The sequence below is a fragment of the Motacilla alba genome, chromosome 1, assembly GCF_015832195.1.
Source record: "Motacilla alba alba isolate MOTALB_02 chromosome 1, Motacilla_alba_V1.0_pri, whole genome shotgun sequence".
NCBI classification, from domain to species: domain Eukaryota; kingdom Metazoa; phylum Chordata; class Aves; order Passeriformes; family Motacillidae; genus Motacilla; species Motacilla alba.
The window spans coordinates 9,413,938-9,429,362 of NC_052016.1; the positions used below are offsets into that span (position 1 = coordinate 9,413,938).

At 44.2% G+C, this 15,425-nt stretch overlaps 1 protein-coding gene across 2 annotated transcripts in view; it reads left to right on the forward strand.

Moving 5' to 3' along the window:
* Positions 1–15,425, forward strand: part of FAM168A (family with sequence similarity 168 member A) — a 129,594-nt gene that overhangs the window by 58,274 nt on the left and 55,895 nt on the right. For both annotated transcript variants that reach the window (XM_038158935.1, XM_038158850.1), the window contains one exon: positions 7,359–7,446. In XM_038158935.1, coding sequence (XP_038014863.1) covers positions 7,377–7,446 — 70 coding nt within the window. In that variant the 5' untranslated portion in view covers positions 7,359–7,376. The remainder of the gene's footprint in view (positions 1–7,358; positions 7,447–15,425) is intronic.

The window sequence follows — 15,425 nt, forward strand, 5'->3', positions numbered from 1 at the left end:
ATTAAGTAGTTCTTTTTTTCCTGATATGAACTGCAAGCTGTAAGCTCCTTCAAACTTCTCTTTCCACTCTTTAGTTTGGGAAGGTATGTCCGGAAATCTGTGAAAAGTGTTAATTGTTGACTTGCTGTGGCCTTTCAGCCCTTTCCTTTGTGTTGCTGCAAAAGCATTCCTGGTTTTGGCCTCCTGGGCCGGGTGTATTCACTGGAAACCTGAACGAGTGTTTAGGTGAATAAAAGCACTTCAAAATCTTCTGTAATGGCAGGCTGGAAAATTCTTGGCTTTTCCAGTGGTTGTGAAACATGAATATGCTAATTGAGTGCATATTGCATGTGTTAGGGATCATTCCATACATGCACTGATTATTGGCTGCTGTCCCTTATACAGTGTCTGCCACTAACCTCTGGTAATTCCTGTATGGAATGTTTGACTTGTGTTTGAGGCCTGGGACAGCTTTACAGACATCTGGAGCCTTCATTTAAAGATTTCTATTGGGGTCATCTGTGTAAGCTTGCTTTCTGTTGTGCTGGTTGTTCTACTGCGCTCTGCCTATGATTGTTACGATTTTCTTAATTTCTTAATTTGAGTTCTGTTTGTTCATCACTTGGCAGCTTTCCCCCAAAACGTCACCAACTTCTTTTGCTTATTTTTCAAGTGGTATCAAGTTGCCCTGTATATTTTCTGGGTTTTGGTGGGGCACATCAAGCCCAGCATAAATCTGGAGTCTGTTTTTCTCCTTCCATGTAGCTTGGTTTCCAAATGGAGTGAGGGAATGCCACTGTCTGCCTGTCCTATGGATGGGAAAGACTTTCAGGCTCCTGGGCTTGTTAACACAGAGCCTCTTGCCAACACGAAATTACAAAAAGACGATGATAAACAAACTTCTTGCCAAAGCTCCCTTCCTGCTGACAGATTTAGCCTGGGCCCTCCTTCGTCTTCCCTGGTACTGCTTTGTTTCAGAACGAAGATTCCAAAATATTTAAGGAAGAAGGGACTATTAGGGAGGATTGATCCCCTCTGTTTGCACTGTTCATCTTCTTGTTTCCCAGTCTCTAAACCCAGCTGGGTCCATCCATCAACATGAGCAAAGGAAGAGAAGAGGACAGGGAGAGATTTGCTGTGCTGCCTGATGGGAAAGTGGGGCTGGTGCTGCTCCTCCACCCTGCCTTGGGTTTCCAGTCTTGACCAGAGAAGAAATCCCAGAAGCAACCAGAAAACAGGACCTGGGTGAAGATTGTTAGAGAGCAATGAGGAACAACCGTGGCTGGAAGTGACAAATTACAGCCAAAACCTGCAGCACAGTGGATTTGACTAAATAAAGCCCAGGGGAGCCTGACCCATCTGTTATTAAAAGGATATCTCTGCCCTCATCTGATTTTAATTCCAGGAATATTGCATTGCTGATGTGCCAACTTTGTACAGTGTGATTGACTCCCAGACAAATTTAGATGTTTATCCTGTTGTGATCCATGGGAAAGAGTCATGTTTTCAGTATTTGGGATATGGCTTCAAAGGGATTCTCCCATCTTGGGGGGAGTAATTGTAAAAATGGAGGGAGGGTAATTAGCGGTAGTGGTTGGAAATTTTGGAGCAAAACATAAATGAAAGTTTGTCTTTGAGGATAATGTAATGGAAAGAGGGTATTGCACCAGAATCTTGGTCCTGCCAGTATGGTCTGGTTTACCCTAGAATCATGGAATAGTTTAGGTTGGAAAAGTCCTCTGAGACCAGTGAACCCAGGCCAAGGCCACCACTGCCCCATGTTCCATGAACACTTCCAGGGATGGTTATTCCACCTATTCCAATGCTCCCCGTGAGCCCACCCTTGAACCCATTGCTCTCCTGCATCTTCTCTGCATCTGTAAAACAAAGCCAAAGAGGCGATCAATTATTTCATATTTTTAAAGAGCTTGGAAGGGGAGAAAGTTCTATTTATTAGCGTCAGAAATTGTCTTTTCATGGATTTTACTCTCGTGTCTGGTTGTTCTGTCTGACTCCTGGAGTGCAGCTCCTCTTAGGAGAAGGAGAAGAAGCTCCTCTTAGGAGAAGAAGTTGGCTGGGAGAAAGGTCTGAAGCAGTTCGAGAAGGGTCAGATAAGAAAGATAAATAAGAATATTTTGTTTTGGTTTTTGCAGTGCCTGGGTGATGTTGTGGGATGGATGTTTATAATCCAGGCTTTTCCTGGTGGCCAACCCAAATCTCCCAAGGCAGTGCTTGTGGAAAGGAAGGAGCAGAGAGAAGTGTCTTCAAGCTGCGTGTTCCTTTTCAGCAGAACATAATGAAGTAGGATAGGGAAGACAAAAGAATGGAGATAATCAGCTGGAGGAGGCCGTGGCTCAGTCGGAGAGCACCGAGTACAAGAGTACAGCAGGGTTCATCTCCAAAGGGAAAGTCAGCAAGGCCTCAAGTTAGAGAAATTAATAGGAATATATCAAGGAAGTTGTTTGAGAACTGCTGAGAATGGTTTGGGACTCACTGGGGCAGATATGTTAGATCTTTTAAAAAATACATGTATTTATTGGTTACCTGCTGGTGAAACCCATCAGACTTGCAGATAAAAGGCTGGGAGTTTGCAGCACAGAATTCATCTGCATTAAGACATTTTCTTCTCTGGAAACAAGTTAATATAACCCCAGCTGTGCCAGAATCTTTGGTTTTTCTCATTCTGAAATTTCTTGTGGGGGAGCTGGTTCAAGGCCAGGTTGAATGGGGCTTGGTGGAAGGTGTCCCTTGCCCATGGCAGGGGCTTGGAACTGGATGAGCTTTAAGGTTCCTCCCAATCCAAACCACTCTATGAGTGCATGATTCAATCATTTCTCATTTATTTAGGCTCAGAGGAGTGTTGGTGTAAGCTCTGCCTAATTCAAATAGGCAAACACAATGTGCAGGTATTTTGCCACCCACGTTAAGGTTCGCTTGTGCAACAAGTGTGATCCCATCTTCCTGGTCCTTTTCAGGGAGGACAGAGATTTCCTGTACAATACTTCAATATGAAGTCTGTAGTATTAAATTGAATTAATAACTGAATTATCATTTTTTGATCCTCTGGCTTTTTAAGCAGATCGTAAACTTCAGCAAACGAAAGGTCGAGATTTTTCCTGCCTCAGCATTTATTTTTTGGGCAGTCTAAGGTCAGCAAATTCCAAAGTCAAGAGCTGCTTTGTGCTTATAAATTATCCATTTAATTTTTCATACAATGAAGACAAAAGGGCTTGTTGCTGCCAGAGATGTCAGGCTTTTCTTGATTGGAAAAGTCTGATCATTTAGTTCTTCATCTCAGAGGAAACAGCAGGTGATGAGAATGTGGCTCGCTGGGGTTTTTTCTCCTCAGTGAAGGTCTGAGTGCTCCTGTCCTGGTTTGGAGGTGGATCTGACAGAAGATGCCATAGGACTGTAAATTTTTGGGAGCTGGGGGCATTCACCTGGAGAGGAGAAGGCAACCTGGGATAGTGAGAGGTGTCCCTGCCCATAGCAGGGTTTGGAGCTGGATGATCTTTTAAGATCTATCTATCTATCTATCTATCTATCTATCTATCTATCTATCTAAATATATTATATATATATATAAAATAAAAAGGTCTGTTACATTTCTATACCAGGTGCAATATTTTGTTTCACATGTGAGATGTTCAATCAACTCTTAAGTAAAAGTGTCACTAAAAAAAAGAATAAATTAAAGAAGAAGCTGCTCATTTTGGAAACAAATCTCTGAGCTTGTGCTCACTGTCCCAGACTTTTCTTGGGGAAAGGTGGGATATACCCTTGTAACTTGCCTAAATTAACCTTTGACAGATGAACTGGAAGGTAATTTAATTATTGTTTGGTGGATCCCAAGTGAGGGTCAAACTTCAAAAGATTTAAGGGAAAAATTGTCAGAAAATTAGCAGAATTTGCATGGAGCGTAAGGTCAGGAGGCCTTTTCATGTTCAAGGAGACTTTGGCTGAATATTATTAGCATGCAATTTGTATAAAATTCATTTAAAGAGGTGATGTGCAGGTCAAGGAAGAAAAGTATCTCTTTTCTTTGTTCATACTCTCTCATGTTGGTTCTGTGCCACCTGATGTGAAATAAATTACTTTTGGCACATAGAGAAAATAGTACCCTCTCTCCAGAGTATAAGGAATGGGGCTCTCAAAAGGCATTGCATCCCAGTGACACAAAAAACAAGGCAATGGGAGTATAAAGGGAAAAAAATCACCTTGACACAAGAAATTACTTGAAAGAAAATGGAAAAATGTCTGTTGTTCAGGACAGCTCCCTTTCCTATTGTTCACTCTTTGCTTTTCAATTCAGAGCTGCTATTTAATTTTTGGAGATCCTGAAAGACTCACCTGTCCATGTCACTGTTTTAAAAACCCTGCAAAATATATTTATTTCTCTGTAAAGATTTTATTCCTTTGTTCTGAAAAGATAATGAGAATAACTTTGTTAACTTCCTGGATTTTCCATGCCTGCTTGATTCTTATAGCTTTTTATTGGGCCAGAGGTTGGACTCGATAATCTTGGAGATCTTTTCCAACCACAGTGATGGGGGTTGCAAACCCCCCTGTGGAGATGGGGGGGTCTGAGCACAAAGGCACCAAGTAAACCACTGATGGGGGGAAACAGTGGGATGAGATGTTCCTGGTGTCCTGTGTCTGTAGGAGTTTGGAGATGTGGTGATTCCTGATTCCCAGGAGTGGGGGACACATAGAATCACAGAGTCATTAAGGCTGGGAAAGCCCCCCAAGGCTGGAAAAGCCCTCCAGGGTTGGGAAAGCCCTCTGAGGCTGAAAAAGCCCTTCAAGGTTGGGAAAGCCCTCTGAGGCTGGAGAAACCCTCCAAGGCTGGGAAAGTCCTCCAAGGCTGGGAAAGCCCTCCAAGGTTGGGAAAGCCCTCCAAGGCTGGAAAAGCCCTCCAAGGTTGGGAAAGCCCTCCAAGGCTGGAGAAACCCTACAAGGCTGGGAAAGTCCTTCAAGGCTGGGAAAGCCCTCCAAGGCTGGAAAAGCCCTCCAAGTTCATGGAGTCCAGCCATTCCCCAGCTCTGCCCAGGCCACAGTGGCCCATTCCCGCCGTCCCTCTGTTTGCCCTTCACGTGGAGCAGTTCCCTGGTGTGATGGGAGCCTGTCCTGCACTTTCATAGGAAGGATAAAATAGATGAAAAGGTAACCAGGTTACAGCCACAAAGTATCCCAGGACTGTTTGCTAGCAGCTTATTCCCATGGCATTCCTGCTGGAGTTACTCCTTGCTGTAGTCTCTCGGAGCAACTGAGCGTGGCTGTCTCAGGGATTAGGAAGCACTGGAAGCTCCTGCAATAGAGCAGCACTGGTGTTTGTCTGTTTATAATTAATTTTTAGTAGTCTTTTTTGTTGGGCATTCATGGCCACAAGTGAACTCTGCAGGTTCTGGCGGTGCAGAAGGTTTAATTTTGCTAATCCTGTTTTATTCCCATTTCAGTGTAGCTGTTTCAATGCCACAACATGGTGCCTGCAATGAATTTCAAATGTATTTTTGGATGGCATTGTCTTGCAGAATGGGAGAGAAAATCATCCCTCCTAAATGCCGTTTGCAGGAGCTCTTTCCTGCTGTCTGGAAATCCCACCCTGCATACCAAGCAGGGAGGAAGCACAAACCTCTTCCTCACAAGCTCTCAGGCCCCCACCACGATTACAACCTTTTTATCTGGGATAAAAAGCATTTTCTTTCATCCTTCTCAATAAGAGTGTTTTGCTTTTACCATTTGGTACAACACCTAATGCAAGGCACATATACTCTGTCATTTCTTCCCTGAATTATGATTTTTTTTATACTCTTCACACACACAAGAGTATAAATGAAATGCCGCTGGCATTGAAAAGGCACTTTAGAAAAGCAGCCGTGATTCCAGCCCTGCCTGGGAGCAGGTCCAGCTGTCACTGGGTGGTATTTGGGGAGGAACAATGGAAAGGTGGAGAGTTACCCTCCTAAATTTTATTTCATAAAATCACAGAATGATTTGGGTTGGAAGGGACCTTAAAGCTCATCTAGTCCCATGGGCAGGGACAGCTTCCACTAGATCAGATGCTCCAAGCCCCATCCAACCTGGCTTTGGGCAGTTTCAGAGATGGAGCAGCCACAGCTTCTCTGGGCAGCCTGATTTTACTCTGATTTTATTAAAAGATCTTCTTAAAGCTTTTAATGCTGTGGGTTAGTGAAGCCATTGATGGAATTCTGAGTCTCCCTGTCTCTTCTCACTTGTTTATAACCCTGATTTCCTTTCCTTTGAGAATGGCTTCTTCAGTGCTAACTTGGGGGTGGAGGGACAGCTAATTAATTAAGCACTAATTGTTGTCAAGTCAATCGGTGCTAACATGTAACGTTTGACTTGTTTACTCTCCCGAGGTAAAGTGAAAGGAGTTAATGATGTAACAAATTGTGTCCCCCATCATGAGGGACTTGTTTGTAGAGGATGGCGTTATTTATGAACTGTAAAATAACACATTTTAACAAAACCCCCAGATTTTGAAGCAAGATGGGTTTGGTTCTGGTGTGAAATTACCACTAGATAGCTGTAGAGACAAATGCGTCGCCTAATAAAGCTTAATGACTGATTTTCCCATTAATCAGAACTGAGAATGTGCTTCATTAAGATAATTAACTGAGCCAGTTGCTGAACTGACAGTTAAAAGACACAAATTCCCAAGTTACTTGCTTTCCTCTTGATAGGACCCACAAGAAGCTGACCCAGCTTGGTATTTTTTATCGGAGAGGGGAGCGCGAGGGCTGTCGAAATCCCCTCGCTCACTCACCTAAGCTCCGCGACAGAGCCTCCCTGTGGGACACGGGTGGGACCAGGGGGTGGCCCTGCCCAGCCCTACACAGGAGCCAAGCCTTGGCCTCCAGGTTTTCACAGTCAGCTCACGCTGAAAGCTCACCAAAGCTCGCCTTTCTCCATCTTGCCGGCGGTGAATGGTCTTTCATCTGCTGCTCACAGAAAGGTCAGGTCTTCAGCACAGTTGGTTTTATCACCCAAGAACTGCTCGCTCTTCAAGGGGGGACAATTCCTTGCCTGGCTTTGTGGCTCCTCCTCTTTGTTCATCTCAAGCTGGAAGTGGGGTCATGAGTCCTGAGCTTAGGGATGTGGAGGATGAATCTGCTCCGGGTGCATTTGTAGGCAGAATATGCAGCGCTGGAGAAGTTGTGGGAATTAAGGGAGAGATCCAAAACTTGAATTATTAAATATGCTATCTGGTTGTAACGTCTGCTTGTAAATCCCTTCCTTCAGAGCTGTCTGTGTCTGGAATTCTAACAGGGTGATGCTATCAGGGCTCTGCACACAGACAGCGACTCGGGAGCCAACTGAAGGCAACCGTCTCAACTCTGCTTTTCTTTTGTCCTCAGAGTTCCCGGTCTTCCACCATGAATCCTGTTTACAGCCCCGTCCAACCTGGGGCTCCCTACGGAAACCCGAAGAACATGGCCTATACAGGTAGGACAGGGGTTGTGGCTTTTCCTGGATGTCTGTGTGTGCTGGTGGCTGATCCCTTAATGAGAGAGAAAGATCTCCCATCAGGGAGCCGGATGGGAACGTGACTCGCAGGAAAAGCCCTTCAGCAAAGCCAGTGCAGCGAGGGTGGTGGGAAGAGTTAGGGCTGAATTCATGCAAAGAGGATGCCCTGGCAATCCTAAGGAAAAGGATCCAAAGGGCTTTTTTTTCTTGAGATTAACAAACATGCAAGCAGGTGCTGGGACAGTCCAGCAGGAGGGCTCCCCTGAACCACTGGGGTGCACGTGCTGGAATAATCCAGCTGTGGAAATGAGGATCCCACAGCCAAGAGCCCTTGTTTGGAGAACATCCAGGTATTGTGATAGGTGGTGACTTAAGCTACAGTATTGACTGATTTTTTTTTAAAATATATTTCAAGTTGTGCTTTGGTTGAGTTAATCTTATGTGGAAGAGCATGTCTGTTGTCTGCTTGAAACCTTCTTTAGACCTGAGTTGTCTAAAAATGTCAGCCTTAATACTTGATAAAGATGTTTACCATAATTATGTAACTCGTGGGGAACTAAAGTGTACTGATATGGAAAGAATTCATTTGGGAGAGAAACGGTGCTTTGGAAAAAGAAAATCCCAGTTCAGGTGTATCTGGTTTTCCCCGTGGATTATGTTCACCTTGACTTGCTTTGATCTTGTAACCCCCTTACAAAATCAGCCCTGGAGAATTCCTTTTTATACCTTTTTGGGGAATGTAATCAGCTCTTGGGTGTCATGTTGTGTTAGGGCTTCCTGCTTTCTATTAGCATTGACTTTCACCTCATGTGTGGAATTATTTGGGAATGTGCTTTTGTGGAGGAGAGTGGTCACCAGCAGATGGGAATGAACATCAAATACACTTAGCTGCTTTGTGTGTGGAATATTCTGGTTGAGTTTGGCAGCCCTTCCAGCTGGTGGATCAGAGGAGCCCTCTCTGAGACTCTGCAGAGCAGAGAGTTCCTCAAAGGCGTTTTGCCCCATTTTTATTCATCCTTTCTTTTTCCTATTCCAATTTATGCAGCTGCTTTGTTGGAGATACTGTAGCTTGGGGGAACTTTGGTCTCACAGTCAAAGCATGAGAAGCTTGAGAAAAAAAAAAAATCTCTGTGAAAAAGTCACTTCAAAAATCTCCCTATTGTGAGAGGACTGTGGACTCCAGCAGCGCTCGGGTGATAGAACGAGCTCATAAGTGCACAGTTATTTTCCTGCTCTGGAAATAACAGGAATTTTGTGGCTTTCCAGCACAAGAGGCTACTTCTCTCCCACTTTGATTTTCCTTTTTTTTTTTTTTTTTTTTTGGCATGTGCTTAAAGCTCCACCTTAATATCCATTCAATGTACATTTCTGTATCTGCTTTCATACAATCCTGGGTGTCTTAGCAGCTGCTTTCTGGCACTTGATAAGATAATTTAAATTAAATATTGAGGCACACATTGGTCAGAATTTGTACCTTGACTTTTATAGAAGAATTTTAGAGGGAGAATTCTGCTTTAGATGAAGGGATTCATGAAATTCCAGAATGGTTTAGGTGGGAAGGGACCTTAAAGCTCATCTGATTCCACCTTCCATAGGACCAGGTTGCTCCCGTCCAGCCTGGACTTGAACACATGAATTCTGCAGGACTCCATTTGGAATTAGTCAAGTGCCAACATTAATGGGATGTTGTCTTCTAAAGTAGCCTGCTGGTTGATCACTGTGAAGTTCCTACTGTGCCCTTAACTCTGTAAAATTTGACTTGGCCACCTTGTTCCAGCTTTGATCCATGCAGGGATCAGGAGGATGTGGCCCCCCATGGTTTCATCCCAAGCAATCCTTCAGGCATTTGACTTCCAGAATGTGTGGTACATGCACTGAAATCAGTGGTGGATGTGAACGATAATCTTGGAGGAAAAAGTTGGAGGCAGATCAGACTGGGAAAATGAAAACAAGGTCCTTGGTTATGTCAATGGTAAAACAAAGAAACAAATGTAGGACAGCACAGTAGGAATATTCCTGCTGGATTGTTCCATTGCCCAGGTGGAAGGCAAGGAGTTAGTGGGCTGAACTCTTACAGTGGAGTCCCAAAATAGAAGTCAAAAAGCATTAACAGAAGAGCTTTTTTTTTTTTTGAGCAAATAGTATTACAAACCCTTTTAAATCTGAATTTGTTTGAATATGTAATGAAAGACTCAAAGTTCTATAGCGAATGAGGAGGAGAAAATTTAAATTTTATCCTTTGTAGAGAAAAGACAGGCAGCTCCTGGGGGTGGTCTTAGCAGCTATGAAAAGAGCTATGGAATAAAACTCAGGTGGGATTGAGGCAGGAAGAAAGCAGGGATAGTAATCAGGATACTGGCAGGCTGAATTCTGTGCTTTTGTGGGGTTGTTTTGTGCTAAATGTGAATGCCTTATACTACTTAATATTTTGTTTATTGTATTTATTTATATGAGTTTTAATCTGAGTTTTTATGATTTTCTTCTCATTCTGACTTCCGTGTTTTTTTCTGGCAGAGCAGGGAGAGAGGTCCATTGCAAGATAAATAATCCATTTTTTTCTGCCAGATTGGTTGTTAGGAAAAATAGGAAATCCTTGAATTAGGGAGAATGGGAAATCCTTGGCACATACTCAAGTACTTGATGAAGCATCCGTTTATTCAGATTCTTGATTTTTCCATTTTGATCTTCCTTAATGGAAGTGTGAAGGGCAGTTATTTCCTAAATAATTTTTCAAGTGTGGTCTGGATTGGCTGGATTTTTATGGGAAATAATTACCTTTAAAAAAGGAAGTTTTAAAATACAGTTATTTGGGGAGATAAAATCAGAATTGTTCAACTCATAGGAGAAATCTTTATGAAAACAATCCCTGTGTTTGAACTAAGGGATTTATTAAGCACTTGTGGCTTCTCCTGTGTCTCATTTTTGGGGTCCTTAGAGCTCCCAGATCTGTTGAATTGCACCCTCCTTTCCTGTTTTTTGTTGGGAGCTGAAAGAGGAGGAGAGTAACTTCTGCTGGCAGTGTTTCCTGCTGCTGGATGAGCAGCTGTGGAGCTGAGGCAAGGTGGCACAGGGAGAATATTCTGGTTGCAGACAGAGCTACATCTGCCCAGTGCCAGCTTTGTGCTCCAAGTCCTGGCTCCTCGTGCCCGGCTGCTGACGGCTTCCACTCCGCTAATTCCACGGGTTTTGGAACATCAGCAGCAGTGTTTCAGCCTTGTTTACTATTTAATTAAACCAGACTGTAATTAAGTTGGATCTTCATGTAAGCTGTTGTTTTAATTGGGGCTAATTTATTTAAGGCCTCCAATTTGCCTTTTTGTTCTTGGTAGAATTCACTTTACCTGCCCCAAACGGGGGCTGCCGAAGCACCTGGTTTTCCTTTGGCACATTACCCTTCCATTTCCTTGCACCCACTGCAGGAAGGCACCAGTGCTGCAGTAAATAGATTAGCCCATTGGTGTGGAATCAGGGATGAAGAATCAGTCTCTCCTGGAGCTTGTTTGACTTCAAGCGTGAAACTATAAAGTGTTTGTGATAGCTCACACCGTTTCCCCTCTCCCTACCAGGAGCTGATTAATATGCTGATAAGATGCTGTGATTCATGAACCTCTGCCAGGCTGACTCTGTGTTCGGTGCAGTTATTCCTAAATAATAAATGGTAATAAAATCCAAGAGCCCAAGGATGCAGAGCCGGTTGGGGAATCTCCAGGGGGTTTGTGTCACATCGCTCCAGAGCACGCCGTTTCTCAGGTCCTGCTGCGGGAGGGATGCTCACAGAATCCTGGGATGCTTTCTGGAAGGGACCTGGAAGAGCATCTCATTCCAATCCCCAGCCTTGGGCCAGGACACCTCCCACTGTCCCAGGCTGCTCCAAGCCCCAATGTCCAGCCTGGCCTTGAACACTTCAGGGATCCAGGGGCAGCCACAGCTGCTCTGGGCACCCTGTGCCAGGGACCAATTCCTTCCCAATATCCCATACATCCCTGCCCTCTGGGAAGCCATTCCCCCTTGTCCTGTCCCTCCATGCCTTGTCCCCAGTCCCTCTCCAGCTCTCCTGGAGCCCCTTTAGGCCCTGGAAGGACTCTGAGCTCTCCCAGGAGCCTTCTCCTCTCCAGGTGAGCACCCCCAGCTCTACCAGCCTGGCTGCAGAGCAGAGGGGCTTTCCCTGCATAGGATCCCTTCATGCTCCTGAAAAGCAAGACACATCCCTGAGCTGGGCTGTTTGCAGCACTCCCAAGTTGAAAATTCCCAAGTTTTGTCATTTTTTCTTCCCCAAGGTGAAACCACAACATTTGTTTGGACATAATGATGAGCAGAGGGAATCTGTGCCCTCTGGCCATTGGTTTTGTTGGCAGGACAGGAGGTGAAGGATTCTCACGTGTGTTCCTGTCCTAATCCCTGTCATTTGTGTTCATTGTTGAACCTCAGACACAACTGCACATGTGAGGAGTGACCTCATTTACTCCTGACTGTTCCTTCAATTTATTGTGATGTTGAAAGTCAGTGGCCTTCGATGTTGTGGAAGATGGAAGGATGTTCCGATAGGATTTCTGCTGTCGGCTTTTAATCCTCCTTTGCATACTCTCTGTGGGACAAAGATAATTCTAGGTGTGATTTCAGCCTTCCTTATTAACTTACAATTATAATCTGGCTGTATTGTTCTCTGGAAATGCCAGGCCTTTGATGACAGATCATCTCTTTGGCCACACAAACCAAGTTCTTTCACAATTACTCTGTGAAAGGGGATGAACTTTACATTTTTTCTCTTTCTTTTTGGCATTCCTCAGCATTTTCACGGGGAGCACTGAGGAACATGGGGCAAATGGCAGGGTTGAGGTGCTCTCTCCTTACTTCTCCTGCTCTAAGCTGTGCACGCACGTCAGCCCCTTCCATTGATTGGGAAATGCCATTCCTGGATTTAATTAGGCGATCCATCGCTTACCGGGTCTGTAAAACAGGAATTCTAAACCGTGTTCAGGGTGTTGAATTGATTTCAGGGTGATTAAAAATGTATGAAGTGGATACAGTGAATATTTTTCCTCTGGCGTTTCTTCATGTTTATTAATTGGTGTGTATAGAGCAGCCAGGAAAATCCTACTTGACTGGGAGAAGAATGAGCTGTGACTTGTGTAGGCTCTCATTGTTTTCATGTTTAAACGCGTGATTTTCGAACGGGAATACTTCCAAACAGCTTGCTGAATTCCTCAGTGTTGGGAGCTGCTGAGTTTCAGCACTGACATCAACAGTGGATAAATCATCATCTTCCTAATGAATCAACTCAGGGACTATCTTGAGGTTGTGAAAAGCATAAAGCCACTAAGGGAAGGAGGGAGGAGTAGTTTTCTGTTTGGGAGAAGGAAGCAGAGGGTTTTGGGTCAGATTAGGGATGTTTGTGAATGGCAGATGTTGCTCAGGGCCATGGTGGAATCATCATCCCTGGAACTGTTCCAAAGCTGTGTGCATGTGGCACTTGGGGATATGGGGCAGCCTTGGCAGTGCTGGGGAACAACTGGGCTTGATGGTCTTGGAGGGCTTTTCCATCCTTAATGACCCTGTGGTTCTAAAATAATTCATGACATCCACTCAGCCCCTTTGGAGACTGGTCCAACTGATGCCAGCCTTCCAAGGAGTTCATAGAAACTTTGGGAAGCATCCCTCAGCCCCTGTTTTGGCACTGTTTGGAGAAGGTTTTACAGGCTTTTGAGTCCCCCTGTGTTGTGAAGAAACAGAATAGTCTCAGATCTTAAAAGCAAACAAAACTCACATTCTGTTTTCCTAAATGACCTCATTGTGGGCCTTCTCCTCCTCCAGGCTCGGGTGAGTCCATGCAACTGGTTTATTTCTGCCTCATTTCTTGGCTGCAATATTGATTTTGGTTTTCCTCATGGTGGAAAAGAAATAAAAAGATTAAATGGCCACGCTTGAAGAGGGCTGGGGAAAAATTGTGAGGCAGAGAAGCAAAAAGCATAGGTGGGAAAAAAAAAGATGGCCTTGGGAACATGTTTTGAAGAGAAAAGTGCTCCATTTAAAGAAAATAAAAGGTGAACAGAGAATTTTCTTGTGTCTCAATTGCTTTTATAGAGTACAGGCACATCTTGTGAAGTTCTTCACTCACCTGGGGAAAAGAGAAGCTTTATTTTTAACCACGAACCCTCCCAAATTTCTGTCTTAGATTGCATACAGACAAATTCTAACCAGTGCTTTTGGCTTTTAAGTACACATTCAGTATTAAAATTGATAACTGAAGGGGTTTTTTTGTTGTATTCTTTCTTAGTGGGTGTATGTCAGAGAATGAAACTGGGTTTGGGTGGCTTATTAATTTCTGGTGTTTTTCTGAGCCATCTCCTTTTTCCTTGTTTTAGCCACAATCAATTCTTTTCCACTTAAAACTTATTTTTTCTGCATGTTCCCTTCACTTCCATATCTTTTCCTAAGTTCCTCTTGCTCTGCTCCTGAACAAGGAGCCTCAGTGTAGGAAGTCAAAATCACATTGGCCATTTCAGCATCACAGAATCATTGAAGCTGGAAAAGAGCTTTAATATGATCCGAGTCCAGATGTTCCCCAGCACTGCCAAAGCCACCACTGCCCTATGTCCCCAAGTGCCACATCCATGCGGCTTTCCAATTCCTTTAGGGAAGGGGAATTTGGGAACCTTTGCCACAGGCTTCATGGAGCTGAAGTGTGCCCTTGTCATTCTGCAAGGTGGAGATGGGGGCTCATAACCCAGGATGGAAACATCTCCTGGCCCTGGCACCCCACATTTCAGGGAATCTCTCAGACAGAGTTAAAATCTCACCCACTCTAAAATAAAGGCCTTTTCCTGCATATTTCTTTCTACCACTTGCAGTTCAAATTCATATGCTGGCTTGTTTTTCTCTGTGCATGTTGCACCCCACACATTCAATACCTCTTAAATCCCCAGGTGCTTCAATTAAATGATTGCAAATAAGCTCCAAGGCTGTCTTGTGATCCGTTGAAAACCCTTAATATTTGCCGCCTTTCCTTCCCTTCCCCCCACACCTTTTTTTTTCATCTTGCACAGCAAATAAGTGGTCGGATCCTTGTTATGTTTCTTCAGGCCGAAGGTAATAAATTAAAATTTAGTGGCTTGACTTCTGCAAAAATGTTTTTAGATTAAATATTGAGTTTTTCTTCCCTCCTGGTGCACAATTATTTCTCACACTGGGCGCAGTCAATGTGATCCAGCACAGAGGTTTGTACAGACAGAAACGTGAGCTGGCCCAGGCTTGGAAAAGGCTTTTATGAGCTTCAGAAATAATTCCCTGGTTTGTACCAGATCTGTTAATTACTGGGTCTGTTTTCCTACCGTGCTTGATACCTAATATCTTATTTCTAATTTAGTGGGGATCAGCTTTCCCGAAGCTGAGCGCTTGAGTTTATTAATCACAGAATCCCAGAATGGTTTGGGTTGGGAGGGACCTTAAAGATCCTCCAGTTGCAGATCTGTTTTGCTGTTCCGTTTCATTAGACTTAGCCTGGTGTGAGGCCAAAATCAGGTGTTGCTTATATGCAAATGCATTCATATACTTACTTTAAAGTGTGTGTGGCTGCCCTTCCTTCTCCCTGCGCTTGCTGGCACTCGGCCCCGTTTCATCTGATGCAGTACTGGGCTAGAATTTTAATGTCTCTGCGGCCAGCCATGATTTATTAGATCCCAAAGCCCTGGCTCTGAGTGCAGGAAGAAAATATTGCAGCAGTGAGCTGCCTTGGCACTGCTCAAATAAATGAGTCCTGAAAGACTCTTTAGAGTTGCAGCCTTTTTTCCCTTCTCCTCCCCTGGCCCCCAGTGCTCCTTCCCCCTTGCCCGACCCCTGGATTTCTGCTGATGGTGGGAAGTGCTCATTTCCTTGCGGGAATTGCCATCTCTGGGTCCTTTTACAGGAATGGATTTGTCAACAGCCTCGTCATGTAGAGCCCTTTGAATTCCCAGAATGAG